This window comes from Vigna unguiculata, chromosome 8 (genome assembly GCF_004118075.2).
Source record: "Vigna unguiculata cultivar IT97K-499-35 chromosome 8, ASM411807v1, whole genome shotgun sequence".
In the NCBI taxonomy this organism is placed as follows: Eukaryota; Viridiplantae; Streptophyta; class Magnoliopsida; order Fabales; family Fabaceae; genus Vigna; species Vigna unguiculata.
The window spans coordinates 27,016,038-27,033,962 of NC_040286.1; the positions used below are offsets into that span (position 1 = coordinate 27,016,038).

Genomic DNA, 17,925 nt, shown 5'->3' on the forward strand with positions numbered 1-17,925 from the left:
ATTAACTTTAGTTCTAATAAAATTTAAATTTAAATATTTATATATTGTCAATAATTGTTTTTACATTATTTATCGGAATTCATAATTTAAATGAGTTTCAAGATAGTTATTGAGAGGTGAATAATTTTTCTTACATTGTGATTGAAAGAAATGTAAATATTATTTATACTAAATACATAACTTGTATTTTTTTTAGTTCAAAACTTTTACAAATTATCCTTATTATTAATATTAATACTAAGATTACATATTACATACAAATAGAAAATTTTAGTAGTGTAGCATAGGAAAATCAAAAATTAAAATTATACTAAGTGACGATATAAAATAGTATTGATAAATTATATAAATAATTTTAAAAAATAAAAAAGATTAAAAAATAATATTTTAAAATTCATATTATATTGAATCCTATTTATAAAAATTGCATTACTTATTTATTAGATCAATGCGAAATCAATTTAGCGAATTAATGCCAGTGAACTAAATTATAAACTATAATCAATTTTGTCTTTTATTTTAGTAAATAAATGTTGACCTCCAATAATACTAGAACTAAAATTGTCTTCAAATAAATGTCTTTAAGGAATAAAAAATTAAAAAGAACAGCCCATTATAGATTAAACCAAAATCATATTAAATATTATAATCAAAAATAATTTTAAATAAATTTATTATAAAGTAAAAAAGAAACAATAGTGTGCATATTTTAAAGTGTTGCATATTGGAGCAAGAGGCATTAATGGAGTATGCTTTAAATAATTATCCATTTTTGGGTGGGGTTTCTATGTTTGCTTAATATTTTGACCGTTGGAGTTTCATTGACACTCGTAGTGGCACGTGACCCACGCGTGACTAAGGTTCTCGTTTGAATTCGGACCCGAGCGCCGTTTTCTCAAATCCGTTTTAATCTAACCCAACACATCCACATTCAAATTTGCAGCCATTACCCTCTCTTCTCTGTTCAAAATTAGAACGCTTGCTACTTCCTCTTACACTCATTTTTTTCCTTATTCTTTCTCTTCCTCTTCTTTCTCTTTGTTTCTCTCCTTCGCATCAGGTAAAGTAGTCAAATCACACTCCAAATTCCATTTTGAATCACCAGCTTCGATTCTCAGAGTTTTTTCACACTCATTTGGTTTTAGGGTTCAAATTGGTGTGAGATGGAAAGCCACGATGCACCGCAGTGCGTACGTGTTGCCGTCAACGTCCGGCCTCTGATCACGTCGGAGCTTATGCTCGGCTGTACAGATTGTATCACCGTTGTTCCTGGTGAACCTCAGGTAGAAGAAGTGGTTTCCTTTGAATCTGTTGAAATATGCGGGCATTTATGAATTTAATGTGTAATTGTTGTTTCTGGACGCTGTGTAGGTGCAAATTGGGTCACATGCTTTCACTTATGACTATGTTTATGGTGGTAGTTCGGAATCTCCGTCGTCCACAATTTACAATGATTGTGTAGCTCCACTTGTAGATGCGCTTTTTCACGGCTACAACGCAACAGTTCTCGCTTATGGACAGGTATACGTTCTTCATATGGTTTTGACTTTGGTTATTCGAACCTTTTTATTTGAGAAGCTTTTTTTGTTATATTTAGTTTGTTTTAACTAGGTTTTTATTCTCAGACCGGATCTGGAAAGACATACACCATGGGCACCAATTACACCGGAGAAGAAAATGCCGGTGGTATTATACCCAAGGTGATGGAGACAATATTCAAGAGGGTTCAGACTATGAAGGAATCCTCAGAGTTTTTGATTAGGGTATCGTTTATCGAGGTAAAGAATAATCCTAATGATTTTTTTTTTTCTGTAATTGTGGTCAGACTTTGAAACATAGATAAGTGTGAACTTGTATAACTTGATTACAGATATTCAAGGAAGAGGTATTTGATTTACTTGATCCCAATCAATCTAAAGGGGATGTGGCTTCTACTGCGAAGTATGCTGCGCCCAGCAGAGTTCCCATTCAGATTAGGGAAACAGTGAATGGGGGAATAACGTTGGCTGGTGTTACTGAGGCTGAAGTAAAGACTAAAGAAGAAATGTCATCTTATCTTTCTCGTGGTTCACTGGCACGCGCCACTGGGAGTACAAACATGAACAGTCAGTCAAGGTAAATTGTTATACTTAGTCTGTGGGGTCAAGGGGTCAATGTTGTTTAGGAGAGAGTAACTTTATATTATTTGATTTGTGAATTGATTAAATTCGCTCTAATATACAGCATATCAAAATTTACATATCTCCTCTCTACTGAAGTAGACTCTTGCTTTATTAAAGTATGATGACTGTGATTTATGCTATTTGTATAGTCGATCACATGCTATATTCACAATCACCATGGAGCAAAAGAGTGGTGATGATGTCTTGTGTGCAAAACTACATTTGGTAGACCTTGCTGGTTCTGAACGTGCAAAAAGAACTGGTGCCGATGGCATGCGTCTGAAAGAAGGTAATCTGTTGTATGTGTAAAACATATTGTTAAGATTAGGGATAGCATTATTACACAAATATAGAGTATTTCATATTTTTGGCCCATCACAGTATAATTTTTAAAATCTTGCAATGCATTTCTGCTACTGACTGAGTTTTATAAATGCAATTTTTAAGCTATTTAATGATCATTTAGTTTTTCCATTGTCAAGGCATTCATATCAACAAGGGTTTACTAGCTCTTGGGAATGTAATAAGTGCACTGGGAGATGAAAGAAAGCGAAAAGAAGGTGGCCATGTGCCATATCGTGATAGTAAACTAACAAGACTACTACAGGTTTGCACTGTGTTTGTTAAAGCATTACGCCTAGTATACTTATTTTGAACAGCTCTGCCTATGATATGTATGGTTCTTTCTATATGTCAGTCCATGACAGATGGAGTGATGACTTCTATGCTCATTATTTAAAAGTATTGTTGGGAAAGGAAGTATCCCTTTTATTTTTTTTTGGAAGTATTGTGACTCCTATCTTGAAACTTGTTTTCAAAAGTCATTATTACTGAAATGTAATACTAGATTTTTGTTTTAGTGCTTACTTCTGAGATTTCTATACCATGAATTCATATATCATCCTGACGAGGAATTGGCTAATGATACGCAGGACTCTCTTGGAGGAAACAGCAAAACTGTTATGATAGGTATAATACTTGGTGGATTTCAAAAATTTTACACTTTCATTTATTATCATATGAGTCATTAAATTTGTTTGGGTATGCTGCAGCATGTGTTAGTCCTGCTGACACCAATGCTGAAGAGACATTGAACACTCTGAAGTATGCAAACCGTGCTCGCAACATTCAGAACAAGGCAGTCGTAAGTGCTTTATATTAGTGTTCTCGATGTTTGTTTCATTTTGTCTCTTAAATTAAATTGGGAGTGACAATGACAATCGTTCATGTGGTAGCTCAGATGTTTGATGATTTCAAATCTTCTTCTTTTAGATTAATCGTGATCCAGTGGGAGCTCAGATGCAGAGAATGCGAAGTCAGATTGAGCAACTCCAGACTGAGCTTCTACTATACAAAGGTGATACTGGAGGGGCATTTGATGAACTTCAGGTACATCATAATTTTGGGCAGTTTCTGAAGTTATCCCTCCTTTTGCCGGGTGTAGGTTTCTGATCTCCTGTTCTTTTCTCCCTTAGATTCTCAAACACAAAATATCCTTACTTGAAGCAAGCAATGCAGAACTACAGCGGGAGCTTCAAGATCGACGAGTTACTTGTGAGAGTTTAGCACAACGTGCATGTGATGCTCAGGTCTTCCTCTATCCTTTTATGTTCTTAATTCTAATAGAATGTTAGGTGTTTTTGTCAAAAGATAAATGTTGTTAGTTGCTTCCAGTATCATTTTTGTGCTATTTGAGATCAAATTGCTCCGTCTAACCCAATATGTTGAATTTAGGTTGAAAAAGACCGACTGGTCATGAAAATAGAATCAATTCGAAATGGTAAATCTTGGGATGAAATTGAATCAGATTCACACGAGGTTTGAACTCATTGCTAGTGCATAATTACAATTTTCTGATGAAGCAATCCACAACTGACTCATGGTCTTACCTCTTTCTAGGATTATGACCTGGTGAAATCTTATGTGTCAAAGATCCAAGATCTGGAAGGGGAATTACAGCGTTTGAAAAATTCGCATGCAAAATCTAGACTTTTTGACGATTTGGTTGACACATATGATAGTGGATTCCGGTCAAAGAATGTTTTATTTGCATGTGGTAATGAGTACTCTTCTGACTGTGAAGACAAATCAGTTGACATAGCAGGTAGAACCTTGGTAGTAGTTTTTATGTATTATACAGTGTATCTTTTATTTGTTTGTTAATCCATGACACTGATGTAATTAATAATATTATTTCATATGCTTGAGATATGTACATCAAATATATGAGATAATGATGTCTGATTTCTCAAAGCTAGACTTTGCAACCACATTTAGACTTCTTGACACCCAATCTTTTTGTATGCATTTTTTCTATCACTGTGAATTGATATTTATTCCTAAATAACAATATATAATTTTTTAACTTTGTGCAACCTGTTTGCAGATGATATGGAAGATCATGCAAAGGAAATAGAACACTCTTCTCTTCAAGAAAAGTTGGATAGGGAGCTCAAAGAATTGGATAAGAAACTTGAACAAAAGGAGGTAAAAATTTCTTGGAGACATTGAATATTTTGTTTTGAAAATATTTATAGCCTATCAAATTTGACAAAGTTGCAAAATATTTTATATATGCATTTTATTACATGTTAATATTGATTTTAAATGTTTTTTATGCTTATTGTTTTATATTTTTTCTTTTTCTTATGTTGAAGGCTGAAATGAAGATGTTTAATAATGCTGATACTTCAGTTCTTAAGCATCATTATGAAAAGAAAGTTCTTGAGTTAGAACAAGAAAAGAAATTTTTGCAGGTATTTGGTCTCTGCTATCATGAATTATATTGTGTTTCAATGATTGTTTTTATAACAACGTTTGTATTTTTTGTAGAAAGAAATTGAGGAACTAAGGTGCAATCTTGCAAATATTTCATCTACCTCTGATGACGGAGCTCAAAAGTTAAAGGAGGAATATCTCCAAAAGTTAAATGCTCTTGAAGCACAGGTCCGCAATTATTTGGGATGTCTTAACTCTGAATGGCCACTTTGGGAGGTGAACTGATTTTTTGTTTTTCCAGGTCTCTGTGCTGAAGAAGAAACAAGAAGCTCAGGCTCAACTGTTGAGACAAAAACAGAAGAGTGATGAGGCAGCTAAACGACTGCAGGATGAGATCCAGAGAATTAAATCTCACAAGGTGCAATGACCTGCTAATGGGACTTCGTACTCAGTTTGTAGCAGGAATCTGTGCTTTGTTTTTCTTTTCCTTTAGAGTCATTTCCGAATCTTTATTTTCTTCAGGTTCAATTGCAACATAAGATTAAGCAGGAATCAGAACAATTTAGATTATGGAAAGCTTCACGCGAGAAAGAAGTTCTCCAGGTAATTTCATCACAGAATAATTTTCTTCAACTTTTTTAGCAACAAATATTCCTTTTTATTACTCCATTCTTCTGTAATTGTGTGGAGGGAAAAATTTACTTTTGGAATTCGTTTTTCCATTCGATAATAATAATACACTGTTGTCTCTGTTTACATTGTTAGGTATATAGGTTATTTGCGACCTTCTGCTTATAAGGAATGACCGCTTTTTTCTAATTTGAAAGTGATCAGGTATTAGTGAATATTCTAATATTAATGTACCTTTTTGCCATTTTCAGCTTAAAAAAGAAGGAAGGAGGAACGAATACGAGATGCATAAGCTGTTAGCATTGAATCAGAGGCAAAAGATGGTAAAAAGATTTTCAAATAACTTGTTCTCGTTGTGCTGGTTATTCCCATTACTCATGAGTTCATTACAGGTATTACAAAGGAAGACAGAAGAAGCGTCCTTGGCTACAAAAAGGCTAAAAGAACTCTTGGAATCTCGAAAGACTTCTTCACGTGAAAGTATGACTTCAGAGATTTACTGTGCCACGCAGCTTTCTCTATTTTGTGTACTTGTTAATAACTGGCAGTTCTTTCTTTATACACAGGTGCTGTAGGTGGGAATGGTCCAGGAATTCAGGTACTATTCTTATGATTCACAAGGACGAAATAGTTTTTCTCCTTAAAAGCAATTTTTCTAAACAATCCACCCTTTTTCTAATTTGTGTACGGTGGCGATCTAGGATAAGTTGTTTTTAATATCATAATTCCATCATGCCATTTTGGTGAATAATGTCTTGGTGTTTTATTTAGCTAAACTCATGACATTTTATTTGTATTTGAAGGCTTTGATGCAGGCAATTGAGCATGAACTTGAAGTCACAGTCCGAGTGCATGAAGTACGTTCAGCACATGAGCGTCAAATGGAAGAGTATGTTCTACTTTTAAGCTTTGATTTTTCATCTGAAACCTTTAGACTGAGTAGGCTGTTATACTAGTTAAATCTAATGAGCTTAAGTTTGAGTAATATGGTGAAGGATTTCTTCTAAAAGTCAAACTGCTTTTTATATCTGCCTTTTTATGTTAATTTCACTCAGCTCTAAATTAAAAACATGGACTAGAGAGATATTGGATGAAGTCATATTTGTATTTATTCCAATGTGTACGCAAAGTTTGCTAACCTATGTTTTGTCTATATGATTTGAATTTAAAAGGAGGAAAAGTTGAACCAATTTACTGATTATCATGTCACAAACAATTCATTACAGGAGGGCTAAAATGGCCAACGAGATTGCTAGATTAAAGGAAGAAGCGGATATGATGAAGATGAACAATTCAAGGTGAAAAAGCTTTGCAAATACCGGAGGCATTAATCTATTTTACAATTTTTTTTTTTTGGAAACATTCAATTGACAGCATCTTCTCGCTTGACTGCTAAATTTAGTGATGGCGTCGTATCAATGTCTCCGGGTGCAAGAAATTCAAGGATACATGCTCTTGAAAAAATGATCGCTTCTTCTTCTACAACATTGCTCTCGATGGCATCTCACTTGTCAGAGGCAGAAGAGCGGGAACGGGTTTTCAGTGGCAAGGGACGTTGGAACCAAGTCCGTTCCCTGGCTGAAGCCAAGAATTTGATGAATCATTTGTTCAACTTGGCATCTTCCTCTAGGTAGTAGAGCTTGTCTGCAATTTGGTCATTACGGTTAACCAAGTTGCCTATAAAATTTAAAGTTAAATTATTTATGTTCTGCGCAAATGCAATCTGTTAATCTGTAGCAAGTTATCTTTTCTCATGATATGACTAAATGTTTTTCTTTGCTTTTCTATTTCAGGTGTTTATTGCGAGATAGAGAAGTTACTTGCAGAGAGAAGGACATGGAAATCAGAGATCTAAAAGAAAAAGTAGTAAGGTTGAGCTGTTCAGTTAGACAATTGGAAATGCAGAAGTCTGAACTTATTCATCAGTTGAAATTGATGGTTAGTATATTAAGCTTGAGAAATGATGAAACTTTTTTTTTCTCCTTTCCAACTTTAAGCTGCAGTTTGTTAAATTGAAGAAACAATGGTCCTCTGTTTAACCCTATTATTTATTTAAACTTATGACAGAATGCAATGAGATACTCTGAATCTGTGGGGTATCATGACATGAATGTCGGAGGGCATAAGTATGACTTGCGCAAGATGGTAGGTGTTTGCATATCGCTAGATCTCTAAAATGCCAACTATGGTTTATTCTCATCTTGAATAACTTCTTTTATGGTACTATCATTTTGTCATCATTTAGGAAAACCGGCGATCTACAATTTTACTAGAGGATATGGATTTATCAATATCAGATACAGAAGATGATTATGTTCCAGAAGATGTCACTGATGATGAATGGGTACAGTCTGTGAAAAAATTGCACTTTAAGAAAAGAAAGTCTAGAAGCAGTGTAAGCATGGAAAACAATCCGTCAAATATCAGTTCAGAAGATGGGAAAGATAATTCAACAGAAGGAAATGGAGGTGCATCCGGGGAAACTGCATCAGATATGTGCTGCTCTTGTAGTAAATCTTCATCTTGCAAAACAAACAAGTGCAAATGCAGAGCTATGGGTGGCACTTGTGGGAGTTCTTGTGGTTGCCTAGTATCCAAGTGTGCCAACAGATCATCAATCTCAAGTGAGGCACAAGTTGAAGGGAGTGGCAATGATTCCAGCATTGAGGAATCTGACAAAAACCGCCTTCTTGCTGCTCAAGGAGCCGAGTTGCTTCAGGGTGCACTGGTTGAGGGGCCTGCTGATGCCCACCCTGATACTCATGGACCAAGAAAACCCCTTTCTGATATTGGAAATACACTGGTGCGTGTCAGTCATAAATTTATTTTATGGTCATTACATGTAAACTGGATGCCACTCAGATGAATTACTTCATTCTTGTTTTATTATTTTATGCTTTTACTGGATCTTTTTTGCAGGCCAAATCAAACGCCCAGAAGGCTAATCAAAGAAAGAAATGGCGAAAGTCCACAGTGCCCACAGTAGTTGTTGTTCCAGATCCACCGTCCGCGCAGTCAGATAATGCTGAAATCCCCAATAAAGAAAGCAACAGCATCAGTGAACCGAACATATCTATGAACGTACCACAAAAAGTGCTCTCTTCTAGACCTGAAAATGTTCCGGCAGCCCCAAAGGTTGAGAAAAATGTAACTGAGACAGATATACCTTTGAGAATACCACGAGCTATGCGAAAACAGGTATCATCAAATGGTGGTGGTCTTCCACTGGGAGACGTGAATGGTAGTAGCAAGGCAGATGAATGTTTCAACAAGGAGTCTGAAGTAAGTGAAGGTAGAAGTCCACTGAAACAAAAGGGAACCCTGGAGAAAGAGAACAGTGGACGTTATTAGAAGACCATAATCTAAGGTGCATGCAATCACCATATTCTTATGGTGTATCTGTTGTATCAATCATTAACTTTCGTTTGCCTTCAGCAGACAAATATATTATTTTGGCTTTTTTTTTTGTGGCTTATCAGACATGGTTTGTCAAAGAATTCTGTGCTGGTGCTCGTCGTATAGCATTGGAGTGAAATCACTTTGTATATCAAAGATCATTAGTTGAGTTGTTCAGCGGGAACAATTGTTTCCCTCGTTAATCTTCACAATCAGTTGTCAAGGTTTAATTTCTTTTCTATGTATGCCACTATGTATAGCGTTGCATAGAATTTTCAAATAAATCCTCACGAATATATTTTACTAATGATTTTGAACATAGAATTTAATCAAATGCTAGTTAATTGCGAAAGATTAAATAAGTAATTTGGTCCTTGCAATTTCCTTAAACATTTTAAACGTAAATGCTTGTGAGTAAGAAAGTTAATGTTGGTGTGTGCTTATGAAATGTGATGGATTAATGACTAATTCCAATATCCTTCATTTTAATAGGGTATAATTATTTATTTGGTATCTCAATTTTTTTTGTTAAATTTAATTTGGTTCTTATACTTTTGGTTTGTTCAATTTAGTACCCAATTATCTAAAAGGATTTAATTTGGTTCTTTCTGTTAAGTTGAAATTAACATTGTGTTTGTACAGGATATGTGTCAAGATGTGAATTTTTTTTTTTAATTTTTTTTTTGTACAAATTTATAAACGGCTAATTGTGTCACATGGCTTACAATCATGACACGTGGAATCATGACATGTGGCAATGGTAATAATTATTTTCAATTTAGTCTTTTATTTAAATTTTTGGTTCAATTTAGTATCCAAATTCTTTAAAACAATTCAATTTTGTCTTTTTTAATTTAAGATCAAATTAGTAAATAAGCTTAATTAAACTTTTACATACATGTTACAATAACTTTTTTTAATATATACATCAAATCATTTCATCTAAATACTTAAATTATTTTATTTTTTAGCTTTGTAACTTTTTACACCTTAAATTTTGTACACTTGTAACTTTTTAATATATACATCAAATCATTTTACCTAAATATTTAAATTTTGTAACTTTTTAATATATACATCAAATCATTCCACCTAAATACTTAAATTATTTTATTTTTTACCTTTGTAACTTTTTACACCTTAAATTTTATACACTTGTAAGAAATAAAATAATTTGAATGTTTAGGTGTAGTGATTTGATGTATAAATTCAAAATAATTATTTTAATATGTATATATAAGTTATAATTAAACTTAGTTATTAATTTGGTTTCAAATCGGAAAGAACAAAATTTGATCGTTTTAAAGAATTGAGATACTAAATTGGACAAAAAATTTAAGTAGAAGACTAAATTGAAAACAACTATTACCACTATCATGTGGCATGATTGTAAGTTACCACGTAGCACGACGGTAATCTGACACGTGATCGTTTATAATTTTTTTAAAAAAATTATAAATTAAAAAAAAATTAAAAATTTTACGGCTTGACATGTGTTCTGTATGGACACATTGTTATTTCCAATTTAACAGAAATGACCAAATTGAATCCTTTTAAATAATTGGAATATTAAATTGAACAAATATGAAAAACAAATTGAATTTAAAAAAATTAAACTACCAAATCAATAATTATATCTTTTAATTAAAAGGAAGAAAAAAAGTTAAATGACTAAATTACTTTAAAACTCGTACCGTTTGAAGTAGGCAGAAAAGTAAATGGTTGTACAGACAAATATTATCATTTTTTTTTTTGAACTTTTTCATAATTGATCAATTTAAGGAGAACTAAACTAAACATATTTTATCCATAAATAACTTTTTACAAATATTTTTCTTTGCTTCAAGGGTATAATTCAGTGATTATGGTAAACCACGCCTAAATAAAAATGATTGGACATGTTATTTGATAGGTAACCCGTTCATGTTAAGATCTGTCCGAAGATCATAACATTTGAGACTAAGTTTTACAACCATAGTAATTATATATATTTATTTTTTAAAAATATAAATACGTGACTAATATACAACTGTTGATCAAATAGGCTTGTTTTTTTACGATGCTTAGGCTAAACAGATGAACTACATACTTGGCAGTTGTTTTTTTGAGTTGGACAGACCATTTGTCACGTCTAATACAATATTTGCATAGGATATACATATATTTAATATGTCGATATATTTATTTTAAAAATAATAAAATATAATATTTAATATATATAATTATTATTATATAAATAATTAAAATCATATATATTAAAATTGTCAACATAAAAAATTATAAATAATTATCATCATAAAATTATTATTATTTTATAAATTAAATATTTTATTAATAAATGTCTAAAATATGTAAATTAAATTGAACTATGGGTTCATTATGCGCAATAGATAGTTTATTGGAGGCTTTTACTTCATGCACCCCATCGATTTCTTTGTGCACCACACAATCAAATTTCAAAATGATGGTGGAAGCCATGGCCGGGACTGGTGACAACGTGTGGTGCAATGGTAAAAGGTGTTTTAGACTTTTCCTGTTTTAGTAAGGGTGCAATTAGAAATTGATGGGTGCATAAAGCAATAATCTTTATTTGATCCACTTCACTTCAGATGTATTTGAATTTTAAGTTGAAACACGCAGTCTAACTTTTAATTTCCTTTAAACATTGCGTGACTATGTTTAACATTGGCTATATCTATTTAGAAAAAATTCCCTTCAAATTTTAATCGATTTACAAACTCCAAGCCTTTTTTTTTCAATTTAATTTAGTTTTGAATTAAATATATTTATAATCGATAAACTTGAATGTGAAATAAAAATTCCTTTTCATTCCAAACTTTAATATAAGTTGATCCTTAAACTTAAAAAAAAAAGTATAATCTTCCTAAACCAATTCAGTAAAAAAAATTTGACAGACAAACAATATTTTAGATTGACGTTTGAGTTGTTTAAATCATTTGACACATTGTAGCTTAAATAAGAGTTTGGATTATTGTTTAACAAAAAAAAAAATTAATGTTATTGGGTTAAAAGAACTATATACATTCATTTTTAAGTTTGGAAACTAAAATATATCGAAGTTTAGGATAAAGACAAATTCAAAGTTTGTATTCAAGTTTAAGGACTACAAACATATTTAATCCTATAATTTAATAACTTTATTTTATGTCTCCATAAAGTAAATATAAACAAAACTAGTTGTTTTTTTTTTATTCTTGAATTCCAAATTGATTTGAAAATAGAAGAAAGGGTACACAAATTTAGTATTATTATTGTTATATATAATAAAAAAAATAAGGGTTAAATATTTTTTTAATTTCTAAATTTGGATATAAAATTAAAATTTGTTATTGTTCTAAACTTTGTTACATATATGTTGGTATCTAAACTTTAAAAATAAATGAAAATAATATTTTTAACCCAGCGTCATTAACTTTATTTGACTTGTTAAACACATATCAGATTGACATTTGAATTGGAATATGTCAAAAAATATAAACAACTCAAATGACAACTTGATATATGCCTTACACTTAAAAATATTTGTCAAATTAGATTAAAATGATTATATCCATTCATTTTTTATTACATTTATAATAATAATAATAATAATTTTTTTTTACTTAAGATATTTATTTTGATAGGTAGAAGACGTTTGAGTAAAGATACTCTAAAACGAACTCTTTTTAATTAGATGGTTAAAAATGTCAATTTTGAAATTATAGGGTAAAAGGTAATTTTATTTAGCTATTTAGCTAAAATACTATATAAAGATATTATTGAAAATAATTAATGTATTCTTGATTGATTAAAACTATTTTGAAAAAAATAATAGTTAAAGTATATTTTCAATCATTCTAAACTTTCTTCTGGTTCTTTATTAAATTTTAAAATATACCACTTTAGTTTTCACGTGGTATATAGATAATAGTTGTTCCTTTATAAAGCATGATCCATATAATTTCTAAAGAAGGAAAACAAATATTGTTTTTAAAAAGACTGATATTACATTTTGAAAATCTTAGTAGCATCAAAACTATATCTCACTCACCCAAAATTAACTTTTATGAAGACATGTATAACATAAGAGGAGGGTATTTTATTATTATTATTATATTAATTATAATAAAATAATAGTAATAATAATTATAATTATAATTATTGTGATTGTTGGATTGTGGGAGGAAGTGAAAGATGATGTTTGAGAATTGCAGGCTTAAATGAATAAAGCATCTTCTAATTATTATGTTTGGTTATGGGCCAAACTAAACCAACCCAACAACAAAAAGTTGGATAATGATATTTGAATGTCCATTCATAAACCAAGTTGCACATGCCACATGTGATTTGGTTGGCCCATGATGTGTAAGCATCTTTGTAATGAATGGCTGAGAAAGGAACTCATAAACATGAAGCTAATAATAATGATAACAATTGTTTTCATTGTTGGAAATTTGTGGACCTTCTCTTTTGAGAAAGGGATAACAATATTCTGTACTGAAAAATAAATAAAAGAAGTTGAGCTTTTTGCCACATTGGATGTGGCTGAGGATTGAGGAATAGTAAGAGTGAAGTGTTTGTTCGGCTTTGGAGTTTTGATTTGGCAGCATCTACACAAACAAAAAGACAAAGATTTTGGACCAAATCTCACTTTCTCTTTTCTTTTGACCTTTTCTCAACCAGTAACAACCAACAAAAAGGAATAGAAAATAATGCAGAGTGAAATTGAACCTTTTTTTTTTCTTTTATATTACCTTAAATTTTATTTTTTTTATGATAAATCATCCTATTATCTATTGATAGACATAAAATAGAACATAGAATATTAATGATTGGTTCACATTGAAGGTACCAAAATGCAACAAATGAAAAAAAAAAAAAGACCTAAGGAGATTTTAAATTGACATGAATGAGACTAGAAGAAAAAGATTCGAAAAATGAGAGATGTAAAAGTGAGAAAAATAATGTTGGGAAATAATCTCTTGACAATATATAATGAGAACTTTTTTAAGTTAAATATAATTTTATTCTCTCAACTATAACTTAAAATTGAATTAGTCATGTTCGAAATTTTGATTATGTTTGATCGTTTCTTTTAAAAAATAATAGATTTAGTTTCCTTTATTCAAATTATGTTAAATTTTGTTAGACGTGATAAATAACGTTCCACGGTGACATACATGTATACTGTTAACACGTTGTTCACATGTTTTTTTTTTTAATATTTTTCAAATGTAATAATTTTTTAGAAAACATGCAGGGCCTTGCTGCTGCTTCATCTTCTTCAAAATGAAACCAAGGTTTCCTCCATTTCCATCTCCAGAAGAAGAAACGGTCAACATAGTCTCTAATCTCTCTCTTATACGATGCGTTCCTCCACTATTCGGAAAACTAATGATTAAAAGGAAACTCTGATCAGAATGAAGAAGATAAACGAAATGGGAATTGAAGCCGAACCTCATTGAAGAGTAGTTACGAATCAGGAAGAGTGTAAAATCAGACCTGTCAAAACGGATAATTTGATTAGTTTCGGCTTGATTTAGCATGGGTTGATGATTTAGTGAGTCAACCTAATCCGGTTCATATTTTAATGAGTTAAAAAAATTCGAATCTGGTTCGGCCCACTACGGGTTTGGAGATTAAACAGATTGACTCACAGGTTCACTTAATTAAAAAAAATACATTTTTTGTTCAGTCAAAACTAAATTATAATTCTAGTTAAAATATAAATAAACTTTAATACAATCCAAATACAAACCAAAATAAAAAAATACAAATTATTTATGTGTTGACTAAAAAAAACAACCTAACATGACCCAAATGTAAAACTCAACTTAATAAAAAATACTTGTGTGACCCTTTTATCTGTGGGCGGCTCACCACAGGTTCAATCCGGGTGAGTCGGGTTCTAGATGAGTCGGGTCAAAAATCAACTCGTATTGAAATTTGTAAAAAAATTTCAATCCAACCCAATCCGAACCCATAGTGAACCGAGTTAGCTCGCGGGTTCCAACCCATTTTGAGGACTCTAGTAAAAATGGTGAGGAGGAAGAAGGTTGTCATGTCTACAAAATGGGTATTGTTACATTAGACAAAGTTTAACACTAGAAAAAATTAACTGTGTGTTTGATTTTGCATTGAATTGATGTAGAATTGATTTTCTAACGTATAATGAATATATATTTGATTTCCAAAATTAATTAAAAGATAAAAAATTGATGTCAAATGAAAAATAAATAATTTTTGCTTTTACATTGAAGAATTGATTCACTCGTAATCAATTCTCTAAAACCAAACTGACACCCTATATTACTTTCATAATTTCAACTTCGCAATATAGTTGAAATATGAAAAATATATTTATTAAGTTTTTTTTTTCGATTTTAATTTTCATAATATATTAAGATTATAATACAAAAAATAGAATAATAATAAAATTATATTTTTATTTATAAAAGAAATATAAGACAGATCACGACCATAGTCCCTTTCTCTCTGTTTTCACCGATTGGCAATTCAAAATATCTTTTTATTTTAATTGTAACCCATAGGATTTAAATAGTTTTTCAGGTACTTATTATTGATTTTTTTTTCCAATAAACCTTTTATTAAAAATATATGAAAATACACTCTCCTCATCTTGTTTATATTAATGGAAATGCATTCGCTTTCGTGTATATCCAATTTTATTAAAAGAAAATTAATTATTTTAACTATAATTAAAATAAAATATTATTAAATTGAAAAAGCATATTTAAAAAAAATTAGAAAAAATAAGTATAAAATTTAAAAAAATAATTTATATTAATAAAGATTAAATCGATGTATACCGATTGTAACGTCCCATTTAAATAATAACATAATTAAATTAAACATCATACAAAGTATTATAAAGGGCAACATTGGAGTATAAATATCATTCCTTACAATAAATCTCAAATACTTAGATAAAGGCACACGATGATACTATTAACTAAACAAGGCAAAAGTTGATCAGTACTTAAAATACAAGGTAGTACATTGGCCTCAGCCTTAAAGAACACTCAGAGCAGGAAATCCAACCCAAGAATAACTACGCAGCAGAATCTCCATCACCCTGACGATTACGATGAGTTCCCACATCTGCTCACACCAATAAATTGATGATCATCGCAAAAGGAGAAAAAAAAACCACACATAGAACATACAAACAAACAGAAAGGGTAAGCTGGAGTAAAAAGTTTTTTATCATGCAACTGAACATACAATTTAAAGTCAAACATACATAAATCCACCAAGCATATAATGATCGACAAACAATACACTAAGACTCAAAGACACAATTACCCGGATACATATAATCAGTCTGATTCACTAGATGCTTGCACTTGTGGTGGCCTCTACTACTCTGCAGAGCCATTGCCAATGGGTTTCACCCTACCACGCACAAGGTTAGCCTTCAAACATCTAAGGCCATTATCCTGCCAAAGACTAGGGCCTCCTGCTACTCTCACCACTTGAGTCAATACGCTTTACGTGAAACTAACGGGCTCTTTAGAGTGTCAGGATGCAATCCTTACTTGAATCCTCACTAAATTATATAACGAGGCACCACCACGAAATCTCCATGGAATTACGTCCTAACCATGACACACCATGAGCTCCCACTGACAAGGGTCATGGAATTACATCTTGACCATGAGGCACCACCACGAAACCATCGTGGAATTACATCCTGACCAATGAGGCACCACCACGAAACCATCGTGGAATTACGTTCTGACCAATGAGGCACCACCACGAAACCATCGTGAAATTATGTCCTGACCAATGAGGCACCACCATAAGATCTCACCTAGAGATTCATGGAATTACATCTTAAACCACACCAAGATCATGTCTCACCAACCAGCATAAAATTATCAATCATACCAATCTCATGCCAATATACATAACTAACCATCCAACAAAATTCACACTTTTCATTTCATGTTCAACATAGCAACATCTTATCCCCCATTTAATCTCATACAATATTCGTGGCACCAAAATCATACATTACATGCATATTAACATACTTCATGCATTTTCAAGGTAAACAACCAGCCACAACTAAATTGGGAAAGTAAAACACAAAACATGTATTGTCCTTGCTTAGGCTAGAAGCCTTCGCCCAAGCGACAAGGACTGTCTCGCTTAAGCTAGGCTCCCTCGCCTGGGCGAGCGCGTTACAATAGCACTCTACGAGCTCTCGTTTGGGCGAGACCCTCTCGCCTGAGCAAGATCACTCTTTGCTCAAAACAAAAGTCCCTCGCCTGGGCTACATTTCAAGCAGAAAACACAAGGTTCCCCATGAGTTCTCACTTAGGCGAGGCACTCTTGCTTGAGCGAGATGGTTTGTTGCTCAAAACAAAGGCTTTCTGCCTGAGCGAGATGCTCGAGCAGAACCAAGGTGAGTTCCTGCTATTCTCGTCTAGGCGAGACGAGCTCTCTTGGGCGAGCATATTAGTTCTTGCCACTATTCACGCGTACAGGGCAGAAGCACAACACAAAGCAACATCCAAGAAAACAAGTAAGCCATTTTCACCCGATCAATAATATCATTCAAGCACCAAGAACATAAAACAGACCAAAAATAGACAGAAGAACATAAGAATTCGAAACTCTAGCTTCCCTTACCTGGAAAAAGCTAGTCAAAAGACTCTAGCACCTAAGTCCACGAACACAACAACTCTAGGAGCATATTTAATAACTGGAAAAATAGGGGGACAAATTCAAAATGGGTTACCAAGGTGAACCCTAGTTAGAATCATGACCACAGAGCTAAAAGAGAGAAATGTACGGTTGAGAAACACTTACGTGAGATGAAAGTGGAGTTGAGCTTAACTTGGACACGTTTGAGATACCAACCCTAACAGAGTTTTGTTGAGGGAAACAAGGAAGTGAGCAAGGGGGTTGTTTTTGCAAAAAGAGTAGAAAATAAAAGGGTTAGGGCTGGTTTAGGAGTTTTGAACACTTTATGGACTAACCCTTAGGTCCA

The 17,925-nt window shown here is 32.2% G+C and overlaps 1 protein-coding gene across 1 annotated transcript; it reads left to right on the forward strand.

Annotated features, from left to right (window-relative positions):
* The first annotated feature begins 932 nt into the window (after positions 1 to 932).
* Positions 933 to 9,175, forward strand: LOC114195566 (kinesin-like protein KIN-4C). The gene is made up of 28 exons (XM_028086084.1): positions 933 to 1,060; positions 1,146 to 1,283; positions 1,372 to 1,521; positions 1,626 to 1,778; positions 1,871 to 2,115; positions 2,312 to 2,451; positions 2,645 to 2,769; positions 3,095 to 3,131; positions 3,215 to 3,306; positions 3,435 to 3,551; positions 3,638 to 3,751; positions 3,897 to 3,980; positions 4,062 to 4,266; positions 4,549 to 4,649; positions 4,820 to 4,918; positions 4,995 to 5,108; positions 5,182 to 5,298; positions 5,403 to 5,483; positions 5,762 to 5,833; positions 5,903 to 5,990; positions 6,077 to 6,108; positions 6,314 to 6,399; positions 6,737 to 6,808; positions 6,913 to 7,140; positions 7,304 to 7,448; positions 7,578 to 7,655; positions 7,756 to 8,313; positions 8,430 to 9,175. The coding sequence occupies exons 2-28, from the start codon at positions 1,164 to 1,166 to the stop codon at positions 8,859 to 8,861; spliced, it is 3,885 nt and encodes a 1,294-aa protein (XP_027941885.1). The 5' UTR covers positions 933 to 1,060; positions 1,146 to 1,163; the 3' UTR covers positions 8,862 to 9,175.
* The last annotated feature ends 8,750 nt before the right edge of the window (positions 9,176 to 17,925 follow it).